At 44.7% G+C, this 27,262-nt stretch overlaps 1 protein-coding gene and 1 long non-coding RNA gene across 8 annotated transcripts in view; both read left to right on the top strand.

The window, feature by feature from the left end:
- USP6NL (USP6 N-terminal like) overlaps positions 1-19,948 on the top strand; it is a 154,155-nt gene extending 134,207 nt beyond the window's left edge. For all 7 annotated transcript variants that reach the window (XM_057731101.1, XM_057731098.1, XM_057731102.1 and 4 more), the window contains 4 exons: positions 554-619; positions 713-812; positions 3,629-3,781; positions 13,977-19,948. In XM_057731101.1, the coding sequence (XP_057587084.1) occupies positions 554-619; positions 713-812; positions 3,629-3,781; positions 13,977-15,361 (1,704 nt within the window). In that variant the 3' untranslated portion in view covers positions 15,362-19,948. The remainder of the gene's footprint in view (positions 1-553; positions 620-712; positions 813-3,628; positions 3,782-13,976) is intronic.
- Positions 19,949-19,966: 18 nt separating this feature from the next.
- The window catches only part of LOC130851181 (uncharacterized), a 39,949-nt gene continuing 32,653 nt past the window's right edge, over positions 19,967-27,262 (top strand). Inside the window, exon 1 of the long non-coding RNA XR_009053136.1 lies at positions 19,967-25,573. This is a non-coding gene — a long non-coding RNA (uncharacterized LOC130851181). The remainder of the gene's footprint in view (positions 25,574-27,262) is intronic.

Raw genomic sequence — 27,262 nt, 5'->3', positions numbered from 1 at the left:
GTCCCAGTTACCCTTTCAGTTTACAGTCTTGTCCATTTCATTTACTGGGCAGTTGTAATTCCCAGTTGCTGGAAGGACATTAGATTTTGAAATTTAGTACTGATGAACTATCACAGCCCTAACTCATAGAATCAAACTTTGAAGCTGATATATACAAACAGTATAGTTTTTAAGGATGTGTGATTTCTCAGTGATTTGGGAGGTTTTTTAATTGCACTAAAATATTTTAAGAGTCATGCAAACTCTCCTCAGTGAACCATATATATGCTCTCCTGTAAAACACAGTAATTTAGTAAAGCAAGAATACTTCCCTTTAGAATATATTAAAGAGAATCAAAGTGTTGTATTATAATCCTGTCTTATGAAGGGTTTATTCTCAGGGTGATTTTCAAAAGTAAAATTGAGGGAGAAAAAGAGGGAGTCAGAAGATTTGTAGTGAATGGTTTTGTTTAGCTGTGACAGCTACCTCCAACAACCTGCCTAACTTTTAGTATTATATTGTCATATTTTGTGTGCTGCAATCCAGAAATTGTGAAGTCTTTGTTTTTTCCAGGATTCTCAAGAAATCTACACAAGTTTTTACACAATGAAATGGTTTTTTCAATGTTTCCTTGATAGGGTAAGTATTTATTTACAAAAGCCAATCATAAAATTACAAATACCAGACAAGGGCAAACTGTTAATCTTATTTCTGTTTTGTTTTTAATTGTAGACTCCCTTTACACTAAACCTCAGAATATGGGACATCTATATCTTCGAAGGAGAAAGAGTTCTTACTGCTATGTCTTACACAATCTTAAAATTACACAGAAGTAAGAAAACGTTTAATTATAAAGATTTCACAAAAATCGGGCTTTGTTTTAACTCTGATTTCTCATTACCCACACAAATTCATATTCATTTTCTTTTAGTAATGAGTTTTTAAAAAATTCTTGGAAATCAGTGAAGAAATTATCTTCAATCGGTAATTTACTTTCATTGGTTCTTCCTCGTGACTAGAAGCTTGCATTGCAAAGGTCTTTGATTCTTTATGTCATTTTCATCTTCACACTTAAGTAGAATGCAGTGTGTTGGTTTCACTAATAATATTCCTATTAATTATTTGTTTCCACGGGGGATCCCTTATTTCTTTTCATTGGTCTGAATCTCAGGTTTGTATTAGGAAAAGGGAGAGACCAAAGAAGCCAGGCCCCTTAGTTAAAAGGGCTAGCGAGGACATTTTCCATTACTGTGTCCTTCACCCAGGAAAATAAGCATCCAGCCCCAAGCCGCAGACCAGAGATGGGGCCGCTCCAGCTCGTCTGCCTGCTTGGTTGCTTCGTGGCCTCTGTGGCAAGTACAGTCCATGCCCACAGTTCCCTGAATGTAACACAAGGTTTTTAAAAGCCTTCAGTTGCAGTATCTCAGGGGCTTTGCAAATTTGATGTGCCTACGCCTTACTTTAAAAGTCAAGAAATGGGAGTTCCTCTTTATGAATATGAAGAACCTTATTCGTCTTAAAGTCTCAATCCAACCTTAAAACTTAGGTGACTCCTCTTGTAACCACGAGGAGAAGAGAGTCCCTGGAAGCTTTGGAACCTCACACAGCACTTCCAGCCTAAGGCACAGCCTGGGGTCACAGTCATTGTCTGCTCTGCTCTCTTATCTGGTTCTTGAATGACCCTCTCTTCAGTTGCCCAGCTAACTTCTAAGCTAATTGAGTACTTGGAGTTATGGTTTGCAGTTTTTCTCCCTGCCGTGCTTGGCTTTGTTCTAAGAATGTGTTAGGTACTTTGATATGAGGCCTGCTTGAAAAGCGTGGCCTTCAGGAGCACCAGGTTATCCAAATTCTAGGTAGGAATGAAACTTTAAAATCAGACTGTGTTGTTTACTCTGGAAGAAGAGGATTCAGTAGTGTTGTGGTCCATTTCCTTCCCTCCCTCCCTCCCCAACACTGGAACCACAGCACCAAGATGAAACAGTGTGGCAGTGAATTACCTCCCAAGACTCTCTTTCTGAATTATGAACTGACCAAGATGTAGGACAGAAGTATACTTTGTGTTAAGATACATACTTATTAGTTTAATGTTCCCTAAGCAGTGAGAAAGTAAAAACGTGGGATTACATTTCCCCATAGCTCTCTTCTTCTGCCTCCTCAGTTATGTTTTACTTAAGACTCTTGATTAATTTTGACAAGTAACAAGTTTCTCTGCCCTTTGTAAATAAACTTTAAGTGTAACAGTTACTTTATATTCTACCATATTGTTAGATTACATAAGCTGTGGAAAACCTTTGCCGGCTGCTGTGTTTTTTCTTTGTTAGGAAGACAGAGCTCAAGGACTTATGTGAAGTTCCTTCACCATATAAACCTTCAGAAACTGTCTGGACCAATAGTTAAGGGAAGCGCCTAAGATTTTTTCTTGTTTTTTTTCCTGATTACCTTACCAATATTTAGAGACATTGTTACAAAAAAAAAAAAAAATCACAGTGATTTTAAACAGTAAAAAAATTAGAAGCAACCTAAATGTCCAATATTAGAAGACCAATTAAGGGGGCTTCCCTGCTGGCACAGTGGTTAAGAATCTGCCTGCCAATGCAGGGGACATGGGTTCGATCCCTGCTCCAGGAAGATCCCACATGCTGCGGAACAACTAAGCCCGTGCGCCACAGCTATTGAGCCTGCGCATTAGAGCCCGTGAGCCACAATTGTTGAGCCCATGTGCTGCAGCTACTGAAGCCCACGGGCCTAGAGCCTGTGCTCTGCAACAAGAGAAGCCACGGCAATGAGGAGCCTGCGCACCACAATGCGGAGGAGCCCCCACTCACCGCAACCAAAGAAAGCACGCACACAGCAAAAAAAAAAAAAAAAAAAAAAAAAAAAAAAAGACCCAACACAGCCAATTAAATAAATAAATAAAAAATAAAAATAAAATAAAAAAACAAGTAAAGTACAGCATGTACAATACAGTGAACTCTTATGTAGTTAATAATGATGGTGTAAAATCATGTCTATTGACGTGAGAGGTATCAGTGGTGCACACCATTGAGTTGGGAAAACAAAGAGGTGAATAACATGGAATGTATCATTTTTATAAATTGATACACATGTACACACATCTGCTTATAGGGCATTGGCAGGTGGATCTTAGCTGAATTTTACTTTCTGCTTTGTATCTGTAATTTGAATTTTTTTTTAGTAAAACTAATTTCATAAGTAGAAGTACAAATGAAATTAATAATCCAGATTTTTGAGAAATTCTGAGACAGTTAAAATATAGACCTAGATGAGAACGTGCCTGTGGCAGTCGGAGCTCTGTATCAGTGACACAGAAAGCATGCATGTCGTCCTGGGCAGTCTTTCTCTGAAGCTCTTGCTCTGGGTGAATATTAATACCCAGGTATGGTTATTCTCAACACCAACAAGGAGGTATTTAGCAACATTCATCTCTCACCAGTCCCGCAGGGGTACCTGCTTTTCTCTGTGACTGCTTTAATATCAGAAAACAGTTTTGTCTTACTGGGTTTCGGTGCTATTCCCAAGGCCGTGTATAAGCAGTATGCTGTGCCCTTTTAAAAATATACATCAGAATAGATACATTATCTTCTCAACCTAAAGTAGCTGCTGTTTATTTTTCTCTTCCTTTCTTAGAGCATCTTATGAAATTGTCTATGGAAGAACTTGTAGAATTTCTTCAGGAGACCTTGGCAAAGGATTTTTTCTTTGAAGACGACTTTGTAATAGAGCAGCTGCAGATTTCTATGACGGAACTAAAGCGGGCAAAGTTAGACCTTCCAGAACCTGGTAAGCAAACAGCCAGACACTTTTTGCGTAACTTACACATTGAGATTGAGAGACACATGCAGTTAACATGGGCCATTCCTGTTAGAAAGCATCAGGATACTCGTGATGACGTGATGCAGATCAGTGTGGTAGCTGCTTAAGACTTCATTATTTTAAGAAAAATCGAATAAGCATATTAATTAAATCTGCCTCTCCTAATAGAGTCCCTACTTAAATTTAGGAAGCTAGGTACACAGATAATGTTGTTTCCACAGAAGTAACCATGGTGCTTTAAGCAGCCGTAACTTTAAGCGCGTTGTGCTCTCGTCATCTCATTTTGCAGAACCATACACAGTAACAGAGCAAGTAAAAGTCCCATTTTCTAGAAGAGGAAGCCAATACTAAAATGCTACCTCTGACGCTACAGAACCTGCAGGTAGCATTGCCGCTAGAGTCCAAGTTTCCTGACTGCTGATCCAGGGCTCTTTGCAGTATGTTGTAGATAATATATTTTATTCACTTATTTCAAAACACCTCCCAGTACTTCCTGTTAGGTTTTCTGCTAGGTGCTCTCTTGGGGATTTAACAACCAAAAAGAAAGACGTGCTTCTTGCTCTTGGGGTGCACGGAGGAGAGACAGAATTTACACGATAACAGTAGAGTGTGAATAGGGTCATAACAGAGCTAGAAACAGAATCAGTGGGGAAGGATGGGTGAAGAGTGGTACCGGCTGAGAGGAAAAGGAAAAAGAAAATGTGGAGAGAGCACAGTAGAAAGAAGTTTGAAGAACACACCTTTGCTAAAAACCAAGGTGCTCTGCTTTGAGTTATTTAATTGCAAGGCGTGTAATCAGTGTTTCTCTGAGGTTTGTTCTGGGTCATCAGGATTCACTGGAAAACAAGCCATGACAGCAATAAAGGAGTGTGGACCTGCAGCCTGAGAAACCATCAGCTCTGCGCAGGGAGGCCACCCCTCTCTCGTGACGTGTAATGATGTCCCTTTTCTACCAATTCTCTCCTGTAGCAGAGAATGCATTTGGAACAGCAGTTACTAACTATATTCTTGCTATTAAATGTCTTGCCTACTTTTCAAAGAGTTTAAGGCAAGTTTTAGTAAAAGACACATAAAATATATAATATCTATATATACACACACACAATAGAACTATTTAAACACAAGAGTAAAATGTCAAAACCTGTGTAGTGGAATGGGACGATTTAGCATCTAACTAGCAGCTAGTATTGAACACTTGCTCTGTGCCACATACCACATGCACTGTCTCATTTAATCCCTAAAATAACCCTAAGAAAAAGTGCTCATCTGCATTCTACACATGAGGAAACTTGGTAGCAGTCATTTGTAAGATCTTTTCACTCGGAAACGGTAGAAAGGGGATGGCGAGCAGGGCAGGGGATAGAGGGAGAGGGGGAGGTAAATGACACCGGGAACACTGGTCCATGTTGCTGTGTTCTCGCTGGTGGTTAGTGTGGGACGTGGTGAGGGGCCCCGTGCCACCAGGGCCTCTGTCCTCGTCCACCCTGCTGAGTGCATGAGGCTTGGCCGAAGACCCGGCCAGTCCCCACCACTCCAAACTCTCAGAGTTTGGTCACTGGTATTTTGTGCTGAACCATGCCCTGTGCCTGCATCCTTCCCCACACTGGCCGGGCATCACCCCCATGCCAGTTAGTTTGGTGTCTGCACTGGACGGTAAGTTCCTGGAGGCCCGTGACCAGGGCAGTGCCTGCCATAGCTTAGGCATTCAGTCGATATTTTTTAATGAACAAGTGAAGTGGTAATATATTTTTGAGGTAATAAAAACCTACTGTCTACAAAAGGTTAGGAGGAGGCAGTTGTTGGAGAAGACGAATCTCTTTGTGTCTTGATTGCGCACACAAGTCAGTTTTATTAGGTGTTAGTTTTAAAAAAAACACCTCACTTTTTGAGGGTTTGAGTGGGTTTTCACTTTAATTGTTTATATAATGGAAACTGATGTTACTCACACATGCACAACAATTTTTACATGTGTGTGTGTGGATTGAAACTAGGAAACACCAAGTACAGGTTTTAAAAATTATTTGACAGATCTTTTGAATATTTGTGGCATTACATAGATTTATAACAATAAATGTGCTTAAATAAGTGTGTCCTCTCAGCTTCCCTTATCTTTCAAGTTTAATCTGCTAGAAAGAAAGTCCAGCCTATGACCTAATGACAGTAATTTTTTTGGATTTTTAAAACTCATAGCTGTAATTTAGAAAGTATACTGTATTTCTCTAGATCACCTTGTTGAAGGCTGTAATAGTGCTTGAGTTGTATATTCTTCTGGCTGATAGTACATTAAACAGAAATGAAACCACTTGATTTTTCAGATATAAATTTGAAATCAGTAGCTTTGTGACAATATTTTAAAACGCAGTTGGACTTAACATTTAATCTGGAAAGAAGAGGATTCTGTCCCAGAAAAGTTTTCCTGACAGTGGTCCTGACCATTTCTCACTGAAAACTGTTAGAACAGTCAGAGTACATATGCTCTGTTGTTGAAAAGTGAAAGTAGGATGTTGCTCACAGGGAAGAGTATTTAGAGCACTGCCTGTAATTACGGGTGTCTCCTTGGGTGCAGGTGTCTTCTGAGGCAGTCAGCCTGCGCATGGTGTCCACTGGGTGGCGACAGAGACCTGAGTAAGATCAAAGATGGACCAGCCGGAAGGGACTTAAGAGACTCCCTTCTGAGCGTTGCTTAGGAGTATTCTTTTTGTTGGCTTTCTTTCTTTCTCTCTTCCACGAAAAAATATTATTTAAGAAAAAGTAACTAACATTTTTGCCTTTATTCTGAAAAATATCAAATTACAGTTCATTTTCTTTCTTTTTTTTTTTTTTTTTGAGCAGAGTAGTCTAATTGTTGGCACTGGCATAAAAATAGCACTTATATAATGGAACACTAGTGAAAAATGTCATTACTGTGGTATTTTCACAGACACGTCCCTTGTTACATCTGATGGGAATCATGCTTTCTTCATTTAAACTGGGTTTCAGGGGAAGAAGGGAAGGATACAGTTTTAGGCAGGGAGCTGTAGTGGGGTGAACATAAGCAATGCTATGTCTATTGAACAGAAGCCCAGAATGAAAGTATGGATGATAAATATTAATACTTATTGCCTATTTATAGCCATCTGTTTTGACATCAGTTATGCTTGAATCTTTTAGCTACACTCAGTTGCTTAGGGGTGAAAGGAGGTATTGAAACCAAACAAAGGCCAAGTACTGCAGTGTGTGTGATGGGGGAGGGGAGTTGGAATAGGTTAGGATGAATCTGTGAAGAGATTGTACGAGATTGTGTACTGCTCATTTGGATCTACTTTTGTGGGAAAGGGCAGAGAGTCTTTATTAGTGTATGGAAATAGGACTGGCCGTGGCACATGTGCTTCTTGGATGGTTTGCCCAGTATAGCTTCAGCTCAGGGAAAGTTGAATAATTAATCTGCAAAAAGAAAATTGCCTTATAACGAAGTCAGGTAGATTTTCCTTCTTAATCTCGTACTGAGGCACAGAAGTCAGCTCTCCCGGGTGCAGGGCCCTTAGGTTTTGGTGCCTCAGTTGCTGAGAGAGGCCTTGGCCTTGCTCAGTTTTTGAGAAACAGGAGCAGGTCCCCATGCATGCGCGGGCCCTAGCTGCCTGTCCCCCGCCCCACCCCGGCCCCGCTGCTGCCCCTCACACTCCTTCCTTATCTCTCCCCTCCTCTCCCACCCTGCCCTCCTCCTCCCTCTCCTTCCCTCTCTTCCCCTCTTTCCTCCTCGGGCCCCTCTTTCCTCCTCGGGCCCCTCCTTTCCACTCCTTCTCACTCCTCCTCTTGAGAGACAGCCCTTCCCACGGTCATGATGGCCCTAAGGACCCTTAGAAATGCCAACAGCAACTGCACATTTGCTCACTCTGGAATCACTGAGAAGCTGCGCTGTTCAGAGGGGTTGGGTCAGTTACAGGAATAAACTGGACGTGGCAGAATCCATGTGTCATCAGGCAGCAGCTGCTGGTGGAAGATGGAAGTGGATGCCGGCCCTACCCTGCTCCCTGGTCCCAGGTCACGGTGGACAGTAGGTGTGGCCTGGCCCTGATGCCAGCACTGCGGCCCGGCCCTGGCGCCGGGGAACATGCTTACCCCTCATGCAAGGCCTTCTGGCCTAACTTGCATCACTGTCCTTAAAATTGGGAGGAATTAGGTTTTTTAAGCACTTACATTTTAGAAGCCTCTTTCTTGTATCCTTGTCTAGTGCTTCTTCAAATTACTTTCCTTTCTTTCATGCTTATTGATTATATGGGCACAGTCCATATCCTCTAAGTGTCTTTGTACAGTTGAGGTGTTCTCCATGCACCTCTTAGAGTCCCAGTTCCAGGTGAGAGATTGACATTAAGCAGTTAATTAGACACAATGTCCTTTTGTCTGCACTGGATTTTTTTCTTTTTTCTCCAAACCCTGCTATGTTCTTAGCTATGTAGATCTTGGGTATTTATAACTGTTAGGTTTCTGTACTGTTTCCTTGAATGGTATGTCATCACTCTGATTCAGATTAATTACATATGAATGAGTGGACATTTTGTCAAAACCTTACTTGTAATTCTGTTACTATTTTAGATGCTATAGGAAGGTCTGCAAGATAAGTAGGACTGCACTTTAAGTAGGTTATCTTCAGCTAAGGTGAAAGGGAAATGTATTATGGGCTACCATGAAAGAACTTAAAGAAACGACTTTTTGGATATTTTAGAACAGTTGCAGGTTTGTTTTTTTTTTTTTCCCTAGTGTGGATTTTGGCCTCTTGACCATTCAGTAAATGGAACATGCTACAATTTTCTTTTAATTCTAATATGATGTGTAGATGCATAGAATAGTATTGTTTCTTCCTTAGAGAAATTTGTGTATTGACTTGAATATAAAGTAGGGTTACGTGTAAGGTGAATACTTTTCTTACCGTTTATATTAAAGAATTAAAACTCCTTCATATTATACGATGCATACCTTTCCATTTTGTTTCAGGCAGAAATTATCACCTCAGTCTGTTACTTCCTTCTCATTTTTTTATTCCTTCTCCTGAGAAGTACATGCCTTACTTTCGTAATCCTACAGTTTACTGTGATCCTATTAGTCTTTACTGATATGTGCCTCTTACGTATCCAGAGGATTTCAGGATGGAAATCTGTGGTTGTTAGAACATAGGAACAGGATATGATATTCAGTTTTCTCTCTCAGTGCTTTTTCCTCCTCACTTTCTTCCTCCCACCACCACTGTAAAGTGTTTTTAGAAAGTCTCTTCCATCGTATCAATCCCTTATTAATCCCCACTGTGCTGTGTTTCAGTTAGCCCACACCTAGAGGATTGCTTAAATTCTGGGCACCTTGCTTACAGAGATGCCCTTTCATCTTTCTCACCATCAGTAAGTAGCTACAGCTGAATGTCTCCGTTTCCGTAGGAAATCATGGGAGTCTGTGAAGTGACAGAGCTTGAGTTACCCCCGTGGGTCTGTTACTGCCTGTGCCCATCCACCCTCCACATTTACTGTGTTCAGGTGTCTTTTTGACCTGGTTATGTGAGATAACTTTGAATTACTATAGTTGGTTTCATCACATTGTTGACATTGACGGTGTCCTAGGACCGTAAAAGCAGATGGTCGTAAGTAATGAAAGACGTGGCTTGTTACTAACAGGAAAGCCACCCATAAAATGTGTGTGTAGTACAGCAGATCAGCTTTGCGGCTCAGAATGTGGACCTAAGGGTAGTGTCTCAGTCCCTTCGGGCTGCTGTAACAACAGCGCCACAGACTGAGTGGCTTAAGCAACAGAATTGATTTCCTCCTGATTCTGGAGGCTGGAAGGCCAAGGTCAAGGTGTGGGCAGGGCTGGTTTCTTCTCCCCTTGGCTTTAGGCGCCACCTTCTCGCTGTGTCTTCACGTGGGGCTCCCTCTGTGTGTGTCTGTGTCCACGTTGCCTCTCCTCACGCGGTCCCCTGTCCTGTCGGGTGGGAGGCGCACTCTGCTGACCCCATTCAACCGTAGCCACCTCTATAAAGGCCTCATCTCCACGTGCAGTCAGCTTCTGAGGCTCGGGGCTGAGGCCTTCAACACAGGACTTCTGAGGGGACACAGTTCGGCCCGTAACAAGGAGGTGGTTTTTAGGCACAGACCTTGCTGAAGAAGAGAAAAAGCAGACGTTTATTGTCTGGTGACTCGCCCCTGCTCTGGTGCCCCATCCACCTCCGAGGATGCAGGCCGTGTGGCTCTGTCCCAGGGCTCCACATGCCAGGCCCTGCCCGGTACATCCCTCACGTTAATCAGGTACCCGCCTTGCCTTCCCTCTGCAGTGTCACCCTCTCTGTTGTACCTGGGCAGGTGTGACAGCAGAAGGCGGAGGTTGTCCCAGGCGGGGTCCAGAGCCCGTCTGACTACTGCCTCTCCAACTGCACGTCCCTCCTGCTCTACCAGGGCTGCTCCTCACCCCACTGTCGACCCGGGGCTGCAGGTCCTGCGGTGGGTGGGGAGTGAAAACCCGGCAGATCCCACCTCTCTGTGTCCCCTTCCGCCACTCCTCTCTGGGGAGGGCTGCACCCTTGTGACCTAATTACCTCCCAGACCCTGTCTCCAAATACCATTACATGGGAGTGACACTGGGGGGTTTCAGCATGAATTTTAGGGGGACACACATTCAGTCGATAGCAGGTAGCTAACCTTCAAAAAACCTCATCTCCAGTGCCTTTGGTTTTCGTGAGTTGTGACTTGATATAGACTGAAACCCGAGCGCAGGGTCTGGACCAAGAGAAGCCGGTGGGGCTTCTGCTGATGGACGGTGTTCTAGGGAGAAGGCGTGCCTGCAGCAGCCCAGCAGCATGAAAGCTGTTCCTTGTTTTCTTTCCTTTTCTTTTTTTTTTTTAAATACCACTGTGGAGAGTTTTAGAAACATTCAGGATGATGCTGCAGAAGTGGGGTGTCGGTGGTGGGAAGTGGGGAGGCTTAGAGGCCCAGCACGAGGGTCTCTGCAGTCCAGCCCGTCTGCTGCTGTAACTGCGCGTCCTGCAGGCAGGAACTGGCCACTCTCCCGGCACCACTGTTTTCCTTCTCTTTTTAATGGTTCTGTTTTCCATCAGGTTCCTACTCACCAGCCTGAAAAGGGAGTTTTGATGATTGGCTGATGTTATCATCTGACGGAGTATCAGCCAGCTGCGCCACCGGCCAGCGTGTCCCATCACTGCGCCGCGCGCTCGGAGCTGTCCGCGTGGGGGCGAGATGAAAATCCCTGCATTCGGCCTTTCTGTTAGGCTTTTCTATGACATTGGTCTTTATAGCTTCCTGATAATTTGTGTTTGTTGGCGTTGTTTGCCTGCAGGAAAGAAGGAATTCATGTTCATCTGGGACTAAATGGATAACTATTTGTGGAGCTGATAAAGCCTTTAGGGGGACACTAGATAGATTTTACTTTTATTTTTATTGTTCATTTTTAACCCGAGAGGCTGAATGGCTACTTGTGACTATTCTGGACGAGGGCTGCATTTACGTCAACTTTGTAACCTCAATGCCAGGTATTTCATACGAGGTTCGTCCGAGGCTGAACTGGAATGCTTCAGGCTGTTTAACACGCAACATTCATAAGCAAAGAAAACTTTTCTCAATGGCAGGCACTTTCAAGTTTGGGTTATCACTTAAAATAATTTTTCCACATATCATAAAATGTCTATTATAGGAAGATGCAAGAACCATGCTGGTTGTGGCAACTGTTAGTGAGAGTGTGTGTCTGTTGCTGCCTTTAAACCAGGGAATCATCCTTTCCTCTGCTCGCCCCTCACGCTGCACATCTAACCCACAGCACGTGTGTACATTCTTCCTTAAAATATATCCAAGAAGCACCCCCTTCTCACAACTCCCGCTTCAGTGTAGCCTAGGGGAGAAGAGCGAAGGCTCTGGGGTCAGCCCTGGGGTGAGTTCTGAGCCTGCTGCTCCGGCTGTGAGCCCTGGGGCCCATTCACCTCCGCCTCGGTTTGCTCCTCTGCAGGGTGAGAGGGGAGCAGTGAGCTGTGTCGTGGGCCTGCTGCTGTGTAAGCCGCGTGTACGCTTTTCGAGCAGCGGCTGGTGCGTGGCAGGCGCTTACTGCGTGTTAGCTGTTTCTCCCGTCATCGTCGTTAATTACCACACAGCCTGAGTCCAACCCGCCATCCAGAGTGAACTTTATAAGACAGACATCCGGTCATGTTGCTCTTCTGCTGAATAACCTCCAGCGGTCTGCAGCAAACTCAGAAACAAAATCCAGAGTCGTTACTGTGGCCTTCAGGACCCTGTGTGATGTGACTCTTCCAGTGCTCAGACCTTGTCCCCTCCTTCTCTGCCTGTCTCCCACTCTGGACACAGCGTGCCTTTGTTCTTCTGGAGCGTTCCACTGCTCTGTCCGCCTGACCCCAGGTCACTTTAGTTGTCTTCATAGCTCACAGCACAACTAGCAAAGCTCCACGCGGACAGGGCCCCCACCTTGTCTCAGCCTTGCGTTGCCAGCACCTAGAGCAGTGCCTGGTACGTGGTAGCTGCCTGATAGGTGTGTATCTGCTGACTGGAGGGATGAATGAGACAAACCGTAACTGTCGGTTCGGATGCTTTGTGTGCTTTCAAATGTATAAAATAAAGATCTTGGGTAAATATTGTCAAAGTAAAGTTGAATTCAGTTCCATCAAGTGTCTCTGGAGTTTAATGAACATGGAATAGTGGAAGAAAACAGTAAAGTGGGAGTGAAAACACTGGGTCCTGATTCTCATTCAGTTTCTGTCCCTGAGGAGCACTTGGCTTCTCTGAGACTTTACTTTCCCACTTGTAAAACACAGGCAGGACTGGATCTCTCTGGAACCCTTGGGCTCTGAGACCCTTTTTAAGTGAAGAGGAAAAGAGGTGACTGGAGGTATCCCTGAGCCCTTCCACTTTAACTGGAGCAGCTTTGTTTATATCTTTATATATTGGGGTTTCATATGAAAGTTCATTTTTAAACTTTTTAAAAGCACTGAATTAGAAAAGCATAAAGTATATTTTCAGCTCAATAATTCTGATTCTGGCTGCTTAACTATTTAAAGGATATCGCACTGCCATCATTCTCTTCTCTCTCCCTTCCCAAAGAAAAGCTCATTGAATTTGTTTAATATCTTAAAATTATGATACATGGGTAAATAATACAGTTATCATCACCTAGACCGTGAGCTACATGAAAAGGCCACGTCTGCCTGCTCACGACTTGTGGACCCACTGCTTCCTCAGTAAACGTTTGTCAGGTGGGTGGATGGGGGGACATTTGAAGAGAGCAACGACTTATTTTTAAGTGACAGTATATGGTTTTGTACTAAGAGGTAAAAACCATATATCTTATACCTTGGAATTTTTGCAGGTAAAGTCTGTTGTTTTTCAGAAGGGTATTTAGTGGAGTCCATGTTGAGCTGGATCAATTTAAACAGCTTACTAAATGCCCAAGGTATTGCACATTCCTTTAATTCCTCATGAATTTTCACGTTAGTTATTTAAAATGTGAAACTAAAAGTTTGTAATATGATTTTCTCTTTTTTTTTATTCTTTCCCCCCATTCTTTGCATTTAAAGTAGGACCCTTTTAGAATATTAATTTGGAAATAGAGGCTACTGTTTCTTTTTACACTGTGGAAGGTACTTGAGAGAACAATAATAAAGTGTTTGGGGGCAACTTGGAGACCACAGCTGGTCATCAGTTGACTTTTAAACTTGGCAGACCTGCTTGAAGCTGATAGGAACCGTTCATTTTACTGAGATCCCAAAACAGTTTTAGTTGAGGTATGCTTAAGTGGAAGGAATGTAACTGTAAGACCCTGAACTACTGACCTGCAGGATTGTTTTAGGAATAGAAATGAGAATATCAGCTCCTCATTCTTGCAAAAGCAGGTAACGATACATCTTAACATAAAAGACTCATACGTTACACACATTGTATGACCCTTACTTATAAGGTTATACAATTGCCCTATCTGCCCGTTGTGTAGTAAGACTTTGAGTTGGTATGTTTTAGTATCAGTCTCTCAAAAAACTGCTTCTCCTAAGCCACTAAAATTCTGCGAGTCTGTGCGTGCGTCAGCACGTGCTTGAGTGGAAAGTAAGCAGTTATTCAGGATGTAGCTCTTACATGTGACCCTGTTTACTCATATGCACTTATGTCACGTATGGATTTATCTTTCCCTGTAGGTAAAGAGGATGAATTTCCAAAGAAACCTTTGGGACAGCTTCCCCCGGAGTCTCAGACGGCTGGCGTCAGTCACCTGAGCAACGGGCAGAGAAGTGTGGGCAGGTCCAGCCCGCACCCGGGCGGCAGGAGAGAGAGCGCGTCGCCGCACAAAGCCCACGAGCGGTCCCCGCCCCGGCGGAGCAGGACAGGCACCCCCGAGAGGGTGCGGCCTCTGCGGCGCCCGTCGGTGGACGAGGAGAGTAAGAAGCTTAAGGACGAGGCGGATCTGCAGAGGAGGCTCCCCTCCGGCCCGCAGGACAGTTCCCGGCAGTATAACCACGCAGCCGCCAACCAGAACAGCAACGCCACCTCGCAGGGCAGGAAGGAGTTCGTGCCCAAGTGGAACAAGCCGTCCGACGTCTCCGCTGCGGAGAAAGCCGCCAGGTGCGCGGTCGAAGCCCGAGGCTTGGCCGCGCTGCCCCCGCCGAGAGCCACGGGCCTGGGTTCCACCGATGCTCGGGGCCCCAACGTGAGGCCGAAGATGAAGGTGCTGGATGCGGACGAGGGGAAGCGAGGCTCCACCGCCTCGCAGTACGACAACGTGCCCGAGGACGGCGCGGGCGCGGCCGTGGAGGAGGCGCTGGAGCGGGCGCGCGCCCAGAGCCCGCGGAGGCGTGCCGAGCCCAGCCCCAGTCCGTCCAGAGCCCCGAACAAGTTTGCTTTTAAAGTACAGCCTCCGGGTTATGCAAAGTATCCAGCCCAGGTCGTCGGGGAGGATCGCGGGGCAGCGCAGCCCCCATCCTACAGTAACCCCCCCACTTACCAGGGCAGCTCTCCAAAGCGCATCCCCGCTGCGAACCGCAGCTTTGGGTCGCCACCGTTTCCCCACGGGCCGCAAATGAATCCCTCCCGGAGACCTTACGGTTCTGCTCTCTCAGCCGACGTTTCTCCAGAGAAATCTTACAGCCGCCCGACTCCTCTGGTCCAGCCGTCCAGTCGAATAGAAGTTCTCCCTGTTGACATTGGTGCCGGGGGATATTCGGGCAATTCAGCGTCACCAAAGAGTGGGAAATTCCTCCTTCCAACAGTAGATTGTTTGCCAGATAGCAGAAAATGGTCGGAAGTTGGTTACACATTGAGACCGGAGATGCACGGGCAGTCGTGGACTTGCGATGCCAACCGTAGCCACTTAAGCAGTTTACCACAATACCCCGCCTTTCAGCACGGCCTCTATCAGGACCACACCCTCCCCGCAGTGTCAGTAGACAGTCCGGTGCGGTATCGAACTTCCCCAGCTGTGGAGGATGCCGGTTCACCTGGGTATCAGTATTCAGGGCCCTCGCCTCCAGCGTATCACTACAGGAATCGGGACGGGCTCTCTATCCAGGAGTCAGTATTGCTGTGAGAAGTGATCCGCACTTGCTGCAGATGGGAGAATAGAAACCGTATGAAACCCACATTGCTATGTTTATAATTGCCAAAGCAGTATTTTGTACGATTGTAAACAACTCGCATACATCTCCTGTATGTCGGTAATGAGAGTATGTGGAAATGATTTCATCCCCGCCTAGAGTGCTGCTTGAGATGAGCTTTTAACTTGCATCATCACTGAACCCGCTAAAAAGGATTTCACCTGCAAACATAGCAGTAACGTTTAGGGATGCACGCACAGTTGCATTTATCTTTCTCCAAAATCTGAGTATTTGTACTCTGTTAGCCCATTCTATTTTGAGTACTGTTACAAAGCACTGAAAAACTGTAGAGCAGATATTTTTAAGGCTATATGTAGTGTATGTGTCTTTTAAAAGATACTGTAGGCATCTACACATACACATTTGAACACAGAACTAAAGAAATATTTTTAAAAAGAAAAAAAAACTACTTTTCACCTAGATCCATGGAATAATTTCTTCTTCTTCTCCCTTACTTGTCTTTTAGTCAATTCCACCCCCCACCCCCCCACCCCCGCCTTTAATTTTTAACCCAGGTCCTAAACTGACTTAAGGGTTTGCCCTGACTTAATTCAGCATCTCATGGAATGCTCAGCTTTCTCATTCAACTTCTCATTCAGTTTTCACTCTGAAGATTAAAAACATTGGAGAGAAAGGCTAACCACTTACTGGTGCTTAAAAATCAGGGCAGGTTAAGTTTATGGCCAGAGGTGTAGTGCACAATGCATCCGTGTGAGATCAGCTTTCCTGCGTCGGTGCCCTTTGTTCTGGTCTGACTGTGGCAAAGCTCAGAGCAGAGTGTTCCTTGCCAGATGCCCAGGAAGTGCATGCACAGCTCTCCAGCAGGTGCCAGCAGGAGAAGTTGCAAGTGACTGACCATCAAGCACTTGCGCAGGGCAGCAGAACAAACCCCTTTGAAATTCATTTGAAAGCAGGATTAACAATGCAGTTACTTCTTAGCTCTACCCCTTAAGTTCCTGCACAGCCTCCCTGCAAAGGGCGCAGGGTGGCATGTACATGATCTTTTTCGGGCTGTCTTTCTTTAAAGAATGTAGTCAATGGATATTGCTGCTCTTAGGCCATTAAATTATCACTGTGTAAAATTGTAAAAAATGATCCCAATTATTACCAGGAATCTCAGATTTGGGTCTTTTTTTCTTTCTTTCTTTCTTTCTTTCTTTTTTTAATAGCATGACTTTCATACTTTCAAAAATCTGTTTTTGGTTGTTTGCTTCAGTGAAAAAAATTCAGGTTCATGGTAACAAATCAGCAATGCCTTTCAAAACATTCTGTTACACTACAGTGACCGAAATACTGACCAAGTTTTGGGCACTCCAAAAAAGTATGCCTTTGGGTTTCCCTGGAGAACTTGTTTTCAACATTACTTTGCTCCTATTGGAACAATAGAGAATAGAACACCTAACATCGATGGTTCTTCTTGTTGCACATTGGGGCTTTACGCTTTCAAGGTACAGAAGTATGTCCTTTAAAATGAGAGTAACATTTGTTCAGCTAGTGAATGTGACAATTTTTTTGTATATAATGAGTCTAATGTAATTTTAATCAGTCTGGTAATGATGTTGTTAAATGGCAAAACAAAGGCAGTGTGTTAGCAGCCAAGCTCTGCACGGAAGCGCCAGTACCACCAGGCTCCTGACTCAGAGCATGTGGAAGCTTAGAAATAAGTGTATATAAAAATGTAGCTGGGGATGTGAATTCTGATTTTAAACCATGATTCTGTGACTTGTAATAAACCAAGCTGTACAATTTAGTTTATGATAGCAGCATCAGAGCTGTTCCAAAATATATATATATCAACAGGGGTAAATACTGTAGATTTATATATATATATATATATGCAAAAAGTATATACACACACACTATTTTCTTATGTCATCTATGACATTTTTTATCTGTATACTTTTTTTGATGTGATTGTTTTTAACATGCTAAATAAGTATATTTTGTTTTGTGTCTTTTATGTGGTTTTTCACATGGCATCTCCGATGTTTCTAAAGCTAGTTCCCTTCTAACTGAGTAGATATTGCCCAGTGTTTGCCTGCGTGACTTCATATATATCACAGTTCTGTGTTACATGCTTTACTAATTTCCAGTAGTTCTGTATTTAGAAACCACATCACCTGTCCTTTATTTTATTTAATCAGCCATTGTTAATAGTAATAAGATATTATTTTCAGTCTTCCCCCTTTATAAAATGTAGCTGTTAGTTTTTCAAGTAGGAAAATTTAATTGTTATTTTGCCACTGTACAGTTTTACTGTTTCAAATTTATCTTTTAATGAAAGATAAAGAAATAATGATAAAAGATGAAATAATATTCATAAAGTGGGTTAAGTATATTTATAAAAAAAAATTTGGTAAGGATCTTCATGGTGTGGAGACTGGTTTTACTCTGCATGTACATTTAGAGGTAACTGTTTTGCCACTATTAAATCTTCGTAGCACTTTTGCCTGACCCAGTAAGCACGTTGGTATAGTTATTATTTTTTTTAATATTTAGTTTGAAAAGTTAAAGAAACTGGACCCAGTGTCTCAAAGGGTTTTAAAACTTCAATTCTTTCAGGTGCTTATTTGTTTATAGGATTTTAAAAATAGCTTTGAGAGCTGGGAGACAGCTATCTTTGTCAAATCAGGTACCCAGGTATTACAGGGGAGGAAAAAAATTCTTTTTCCTTCTGCCCCCTAGGTTCTCCATCCAGGCCCTGTAAATTGGACTGACAAAGGACAGACTAATGGGAGAAAAACAACTGGAAGGTCATTAACACTTGCGTCCTGCCTTCAGGTGGTATCAGTGGTGACGAGTGACTCAAAGGGAGGGTTAGACTTGGGGTCTCTGCCCCTTAGTCGAGGCAGAGGGTGGGGGTGATAAGGGGGAGAAAGGGCACTTTAGAAAAGCAGGTGCCTTTCTGGACAATAAATGGGCCCTTAGAAGAGCAGATGGGAGATATGATCGTTTGTGACGGGGTCTGGGTGGGGCGCCAGAAGAGGAGATTATAGAGCTGCCCCAGGAGGGGATTTGTGACCATTGTGTGCCTTGGGGAAGCTCTGCTTTTAGGCAGATAAGGGATTTCAGGAGCTCAAATGCCTTCAGCTCAAAAAATCATTCTTATGCCAAAGTGGCCTATTTTGGGGTGGCAGGTCTTGATCCCCTTCACCATCAATGACAGAATGTTTCTAGAAAGAAGCAAAAGAGATTCAGTTAATGGAACATTTCCAGAGAAGAAAAATAGATGTTTACAGGATGTGATGTGATTGTTTTAACTCTTTCTCATTTTAAGAAGATTCTGATACTAAATTTTACATCATACTCAATGTCACTTGAACATGGAGTTTTATTTTTTTTTTTTTATTTTTTTTCAGATCTCTCGGCTCGTTATACTATAAGCACAAAAATGATGCCTAGTCAGTACTCTGCTAAGGTCTCTTTTCATTTTCATGATTAGAGTAAAACATTTCATATCCACAGATAGAGATTTATTCACAGAGGATCTACAGCTTAATCTTATGGAAATATTATTAATCCTCAGTTATCTTTTAGATTCACGCCTTTGTTTTAGGTGTGAATACACTAAACTGTGGGTTAACTAAGACTGTGGTTTTGGCAGTGTGTTTCTTTGTTTTAACTGTCCTCTAATGGATTTTAAATTTCATTTCTAATATTGATATTAATACTTATGGACCAGATGGTTTTAATAAGTCAAATTTTACTTTTATAATGACCTTAGGTATTGAGAATAGGAAGAAAGGATTCCATTTAACATTTATTTATGAATTGTACTTTCAGAAGGATTTTCAGTTACCTATAAATCTAAGCATAACTGCCACCTTTTTATCACTTAGAACCCTGAAAAATAGAGGAACAAATATTAGATTTCGTAGGGGTGGATCTTGACCCCTGCTGCTCAGTAGAACTAACTGGGAAAATTAAAATTAAAAAAAAAAAAAATGATGGTATATTCCCACTGTGAGCTGTCTCAAAAATTCTTAGAGCGGTTTCAGAGTTTAGGAACTCTGAGTTCAGGTTAGTTAAGAAAATTTCCACTGGAAGGATAAACATAACCAACCATCTCTGTAAATTCTGATGAACCATTGGCAGTTGTGGAAATTAGCAGTGGCTTCAGCTAAAAGGTGGCCTGACCCTGTACTTTCTCTCATTACCGCTTACAGTAGTTCTTCCAAATAGGTAGAGCCTTCGGAGGATTTTCATTTTCCTGGGCACCCCCTGTCACTGTCCTTAAGTGACAGGCTAAAAAGAGGCCTAAGCTGTCGGGAAGCGCAAATGCATCTTCCCCACGTGAGAAGCCGAGAAGATGCTGCACAGTCTGGTCATCCACTTGGGCGGTCAGCACTTTATTGAGGACCTACAGTGTGCTAGTTGCCTTGGGACTGTGCTAGGTTCACGCTTCAGGATAGGAGGTGCGTTTTATGATCTGTCTCAGTTCAGTGTTGGGGACGTGTACAGGTGACTGTTACAGGCACACAAAGGCCCAGCTCAAGGGGGTCGGGGAGGGCGTGTGGGGAGGATTCAGAGTAGCCAGAGTAAAGGGAGGGGAAGGGGGCGTTAGTACAGAGGGGATGGGATGAGCAGCCGCGCGGTGTGTGTGGAGAAGTTTCTCGCTGTGATGTGTGGGATGGGGTGGGAGGGTCTGTAGAGACCAGGTCCTGGAGGGCCTTGTGTGCCCCGAGGAAGTGGATGTGGGGTGCAGGCCTGGGGGCAGTTAGGACGATTGCAGCAGGTGTTCTGTCTAAAAGGTGGTCCAGAGCTCAGTGCCAGGGAGGAAGTTATAAAGAAAAGGTGATGAACTTGAGAATTGTTTACGAAGTAAAATTGGCAAAACTTGATACTTGGTTGAATGTAATCATAATAATTAAGGAAAATAGCTAACATTACTGACTCTCGCTGTGCACCTGGCTCTGTGCTAAGCTTTTTGCCTGTATTAACTCTCTTAATTCTCACAATAACTGAAGTGTGTACGACCTTAATTCCCTGTTTACAGATGGGAAAACCTTAGCACGAAGAGTTGAAGGAACTTGCCCCGAGTGACACAGCTGGTAGGTAAGAGAGCCAGGACTTGAATCTGAATCTAGAGCCTGTGCTTCCCTCCCCCCAACCAACAATTTTAAGGAGGTATAACTTACCTACCGTAAAATTCACCCATCTAAGTGTACACGTCAGTGACTTTCTAGTAAATTTACAGAGTTGTGCAACTGTCGCAACAAACCGATTTTAGAACATTTCCGTCACATCAGAAAGATCTCTCGTCCCCATTTGCAATATCCATTCCCACGCCCAGCCTCAGACAACCACTAATCCACCTTCCATCTTTCTGATTTGCCTTTTCTGGGCATCTCATATAAATGGAATCAGACAACATGTGGGGTTTTGCCTCTGGCTTCTTTTGCACTTAGCATGGTGTTTTTGAGGTTCATCCATGTGTAGATGGGTCAGTAACCGCTTTCTTTATCGTTGCTGAATCGTGTTCTGTAGTGTAGTGACCGCACATTCTGTTTACGCAGTCACCAGCAGGCTGCTGTGACCATTGTGTACAAGTGTTTATATGGCCTTGTTCTCACTTCCCTTGGGTATGTATTTAGGAGTGCTGTGTGTGGCTTTTATGGTAAGCTAGTGTTTAACTTTTTGAGGAACTCCCTCTTTTCCAAAGTGTCTGTGCCTTTTACCTTCTCACCAGCAACGTACGAGGGTTCTGATCTCTCCACATCCTCACCAATACTTGTTGTTTTATATTTTTTGGTTATAGCCATTCTAGTGGGTGTGAAGTGATATGTCATTGTGGCTTCGATTTGCATTTCTCAAAGGGCTAATGATGTTGAGCATCTTTGCATATTTTTATGAATCTTTTGTGTATATTTGGTGAAATGTCTATTCACATCTTTTGCTCACTTGTTTAATTGGGTTGTTGCCTTATTTTTGAAAAGCAAGCATTCTTAAAATACTCTGGGTACAAGTCCTTTGTAAGACATGTGATTTGCAAAATATTTTCTCCCTGCCTGTGACGTGTCTTTTCAGTTTCTTAATGGTGCCTTTTGAAGTGTTAATGTTTCTAATTTTAATGAAGTCCAGCTTATTGGGTTTTTCTCATTGGGTTGTGCTTTTAAGCACTGTACCTCTCTGCCTAACCCAGGGTCACAAATAATTTTCTCCTATGTTTTATTTCAGACACTTTACAGTTTTAATTTAGCGCTTGCATTTAGGTCTGTGAGCCATGTGGAGTTATCGTTGTATAAGGTGTGAGGTGAGGATCTAAGCTTATGTGGGTATTCAGTGGTCTCAGAAACGTGTATTTACAAGACCATGCTTTCCCCGACTGAACTGCCTTGGTACCTCTATCAAAAATCAATTTACCGTATATATGTAAGTATTTTAAGTTTTGAAATCAGGAAGTGTACATCCTCCACCTTTATTCTTTTTCAAGTTGTTTTGACTATTTGGCGTCCTTTGCGTTTCTGTATAAATTTTAGGATCCGCTTGTTAGTTTCTGCAAAAAAACAATAACAACAACCTTGTTGAAACTGTAGATCAACTTTGGAATCTTAACATTGTTGGGTCTTTCAATCCATAAACATAGAATGTTAATTTTGATTTTTAATTTATTTTCCATTTGATTTTTCATTTTTCACTTATTTGGGGGTAGTTTTAGCCTTACACTTCCTTTGTTAAAGTTATTCCTGTTTTATTTTTTCTGTTCTCATGAGTAGAATTGTGTCCTTCAGAGCCTGTGTGCTTACACATCATTCTGTACTGTTGAGGGGAGAGGAAGGCTCAAAGTTGACTTCTCCAGTCCCCAGGATGGGTGGTGGGGTGGACCGTGGGGCCACCATCTGATGAAGAGAATTCAGGAGTTGAGGGCTGGTGAGGAAGTGGCTTCTGTTTTGACGTGCAGGATCTGAGGAATAGGGGACGGACAGGTCGTGATGTCTGGCGGGCAGCTGGCAATTCCAGAGAGATTTGGACTTGCCGGCATGTAGGGGTCAAGCCATAGGGGAGCACCTGCCTGGGGAGAGGAAGAGCTGAGGGTGGGAGAGCCAGGCGGGGTGGTCCCTGACAGTTAAGAGGTGCCCCAGGGAAGGTGTGTGGTCCTAGGCCGGCTCCGCAGAGCCCAGGTGCCTGGTGATTGAGATGGCGCTGCGGAGGCAGACGGACTTGAGTTCGGAGTCGGCATCCACAGCAGCCACTGCTCTCGATCCTGGGGTCTCGTGAAGTCACAAGGCAACAGCATCCATGTGCTCGGGGACCTGGTGTGACCCATTTCCTCTGTAGTACGGAGATGGTAGCGTTTATTTCGTGGAGGTGTGAGGATTAAATGAGTTGACGGGTGCAACGTGTCCAGCATGGCGTCACAGGCGGTAGCGACATGGAATGTTACCTGTCATCACACGCCCCCACAGAGCTGGGCGTTAGGAGCCTGAGGGACAGCACAGGGCGATGGGAGAGGAGGGGCCCTGCCTGGGGGAACGGGAGTCCCAGGAAGGAGGAAGCAGCAGACTAAGTGCAGCAGAAAGGCCCAGTGACTTGACTGAAGAGACAGTTGGGGTTTGCCAGTTCGGGGGTCGGTGCTGTCACCTGCTGTCTCTCCCAGAGCCACGGCTGGGTGGGCACGTGGGAGGCGGTGCCGCCCTCTCCAGAGCAGGGTGGGCGGAGGAAGGGGCTGGGGGGGCTGCATTCACACGGGTGAAATAATGCCAGTTAGAGGGCAGTTCTGACCATTCACACACTCAGGTACCTCTACCAGTCAGCCTTTGGTTTTATTCCAGTGTCTTAATTTCTGTATTCATGGGGATTAAAACACCAGTGGTTAACCTTCAGACTTTCACTTTAATTTGGAGGAAAATCGGCACAATCTGAAGGGAAAGCAGGCACATCACGAAAATGCTCGCGTCCTGCGCGGGAACATCCTTGACTTTGGAGAGCACTTCTTCAAGTTCTGCTACCACTAAGTGTAGTACGCTGAGGAGAGGTGATCTAGAAGTCACCCTGTGCAGACGTGGAGAGGCTCACTGCTCTGAAAGTTAAGTACAAATCAGCGATGAGCCGTGGCTCCTGGAAAGCTCCGTCCGTCTTGAATGCGTCCGTCAGCTCTGCCAAGATCCTGGGGTGACTCCGGGCAGGTCACCGGGCCTCCCCGGGCCCAGGTTCTCTGACCTGCAAAGTCAGGGGGCAGGAAGGAGCATTTGAAAAGGGATCTGCTCCAAACTCTAAGGGGAGGGCGCCCACACTCCAGGTCGGTTTGTCTGCTTCGCGTGGGTACCGTGTCGGGTGCTAGGAAAACACTGGTAAGCAAAGACCAGATGGTCCCTGGCATCACAGAGTGGATGGTCGTGTGGGGAAGGCTGGCATTAGTTCCTTGTTACCAGCACAAATGAAGACCCACGTCTGTGGCAGGGAACGGGGGAAGGGGGACCCAGTGTGCTCGGGCCTCTGTGGCACGACGGTGACGCTCGAGAGAAAAGATGCAGCTTGAATTGGCCGGGCAGGGAAGTCGCCGCAGTCACGGGCTGAGGACGCCGGCTCACAGCCGTGGTGGACGAGGGGCCCTCGCAGGACAGCCTGGGAGCAGAGGACACAGAGTAGCAAATATGACACAGACAGCTCCAGTTGCTAATGTGAATACAGTTGTGCATTATCAGCCACGTCTGTCCCACAAATAATACCACTAGCGGCACCGCCTTTGGAAAGGCAGGGCCCGGCGGCCCAGCCAGCGGCAGCGTGCGGGAGCGGAGGGGAGTGGAGCGGGCATGGCGGCCCGGCCAGCGGCAGCGTGCGGCAGCGGAGGGGAGCGGCCACGGCGGCGCCGCAGCCTGGGCTGGGGCAAGTCACGTCCACTTTCTGGGCCTCACTCTCTCAGCTCTAAGACGTGGGCATTGGAGCTAGACAGGGTGGTGGACATGACCTGGGCCAGCGGGTCTCCACCTGGGCTGCGACTGAGAGTCACTTGAGAAGCTGCCCAAAATACTGATGCCCGGGCCCCCCAGACCAGTAAGTCAGAATCTCCTGGGGTGGGGTCCAGGAGTTAGGATTGTTTAAAAAAATTAAACACACAGTCCAGTCGATCTGTCCCTCAGAACCAAACCACGTGATGCAATTGTATAGGAATAAACTACGAGAAGCCAGAGCCTTGCCTTGAAACCTTTGATGAGCGGCCACGAATGCCCCACCTCTGTTAACAAGCGAAGAGTGTGGACCATGAGGAAAGGAGACGTCCCTCCCTCTCCACCTCTACGTCTTTATTGTTCTAGCTCCTGTGTCATACTTTCACTATCTGGAAACCACCTTAAAATCATGTGAGGGCATTTCTATCTGGAGGGTTTGAATGGTGTATGGAAAGAACTCAGGCTTGCAGCAAACTTGGAGATGAGTCTCAGCTTTTCCACTAACCTTGCTGGACCTCAGCCTCTTGAGTAAAATAGAGAGGATGAGGCCTTCCCTGCAGGGTCACTCTGAAGAGGTACTGAGATGATGTACGTGTAAAACAGCGCCTGGGACACACATACACAATAAGTGTTAAATGATGGATAGAAATGGTTGTGTAGGGGAGGGGCTCATATCTTTATATTTAAAGAGCTTGTTTTTCCCCTTGAGCCTTGGGAAGGACCCCCAAGTGGAATATGGACAAAGAATAGTAAAAGAAAATGTGCAGATAAAGAAGTACAAAGCAATTAAACATATTCTCCGTCCCCATTCATTAGAGAAATCGAAACTGAAGCAATGATTGGCAAACAGTTGGCAAAAAGGATGCCCGTGCCCTGCTTGTGGGAGAAAAATGCATCCTAAACGTGCCGCTTCCCATGCTGTGTTCTCCGTCTGGCAACACCACTTCCATGAGCAGAAGTGGATGTAAAAGGATGTCTGTTTCACCATAGTTTGTAATAAAGAAAAACTGGAAATAGCCTGAATGTCCATGAGCAGAGGATAGGTTAAATTATGGTGTAACCATATAAAAGAACACTAACACTGTTCGCCCTTTCAAAATACAGAGACGGCCTGATGTGTCCTGACATGGAAAGATGTCTGATTTATTGCTGAGTGAACAAAGCTACAGACAGCATTCACAGAGCCCTTGGTTGACTTTCCAACTTCTGCCTTCACGTCAGGCCAGCCTTGAAGCAGACGACGTTGTGGTGTTGAAGGTTGTGTGTCGGGGGTCACTCACCGTGGGTTTGGGAGGGCCAGGGAAGTTCTATGTACATGAGGCTTTGAAACCTTGAGGACAGACTCTGAAGAAGGTTTTAGAACTGATGGGCAGGTGCCTGGGAGGTAAGAATAAGCCATGTTGAGGTGAAACAGGGCAGTGAGGAGGGGTGAAGACCCCTAAAGATGGGGGGGATGTCCCAGGTCGGTAGGGATAAGGGGTGAGAGTGAGGCCAGACAGACACCTCCCACCTGAGTCACCGCTTAAAGGCTTTAACGAAGAATGAGCCTGACAGGGCTTGGGATGGAACTCAGCAAATACCCATCCCCCACGGAGAGGTCCTCAAACCCATTCCCTAGCCTTAACCAGTCCCGCTCCTTCCCTTCCTGTTCTTTCAGTTCGGGGATGAAGGCAGGGCAGGAAAACAGAAAGGTCCCTGGGGCGGCCCTGAAAGGCAGCAAATGGCCACAGGCCGGGAGCCCCGAGGCCAGGGCATTAGTGGAAGCCACACCCCGATTGGCTGAGGCTGGTGCGGCCTGGGGTGAAAGGGAACTTGCTTGTTTTCACATTGAAGCTAAAGGTCAAGTGATGCCCCGTGAGTGAAAGTTCGAAAGGCAGTAATCATTTTTTTGAAAGGCAGATATCTCAGAAATATGAAGACCTTGAAACAAGGGGGAGTCCAATCCCTGCTAGTCTATTCCTGCTGAGTAAGTTGGTGTTGGACTTGCTTCTGTTTCAAAGCCTGTGGGAGAAGCCGGCTTCTCTTCCCCGCCAGCCCCATCAGAAACAATGGCGGGTGTTTATTGGTTGCAGAAAGGGCTGGGGACGTTTGTATGTGGACTTGGCCCATCTTTTTAAAATCATTGGATGCTCCATTCGCCTGGGAGAGCCTATCTTTTGGAGTTCATGGATCAGTAAAATATTCTACAAAATTTGAGGCGCATAGAATTGTCTGTTTTTATTTTATCAAATATCTTTATTAAAGGAAAATATTTTAAAGAGTATTGTTACACAGGTAAAAAAAAGAAAGAGCATAAACTCAGAAAAATGGACAGTCCATTAAACTGAACGTAGTTAGGCTTTTTAAAAATCCACTATATTGACCTTTTTTTTCTTTCTCTCTTTTTTTTAAATACCCTCATTGTCATGGTAGACTGGTGGAAACTGAGTGTCTCAGCGCTGGTGCACACATCAGCATTTAAAGGCCACTGAATCTGTTTGAGTACCAGATGATATGATCAGATTGTGTGGTTTGTAGAAAATTAAATTCTTTAGCTAAACCAGATGCTAAGCTTCTGCCCAGAATCAGTGTACTATTAGAAGTCCTGGAAACTAATAAACATACCATAACTATTAATTTATAGATGGGTAGATAACCTCAGAGAAGGAATCCAGGCTTGAAACAGCTTTCGTAATGCCAGATGGAGTGTGTGAGTTTCATCAACGTCCTGAGAAGGGATAGCTGTACAGTGTCTGAAACAAAACAAAACACTGTAATCTGAGTTAGGCCTGAGATAAGCCGGGAGAAGCAGGGAAAGCTAGAACCTAGTTGAAACTGATACAAGAAATTAAGACCCAAGCAAAGAAAACCAGATGTTCTTTTATGATGAAGTGTGTTGGCGGGAAGCAGGGACAAGTTACCCACCCAGAATCCGGTCACCTGGCAGCTTCACCCGAAGACAAGAGG

The sequence above is a fragment of the Hippopotamus amphibius genome, chromosome 4 (assembly GCF_030028045.1).
Source record: "Hippopotamus amphibius kiboko isolate mHipAmp2 chromosome 4, mHipAmp2.hap2, whole genome shotgun sequence".
Taxonomy (NCBI): domain Eukaryota; kingdom Metazoa; phylum Chordata; class Mammalia; order Artiodactyla; family Hippopotamidae; genus Hippopotamus; species Hippopotamus amphibius.
Note: the sequence above shows the minus strand (reverse complement) of the source record. Positions and strands in the feature narration are given on the sequence as shown.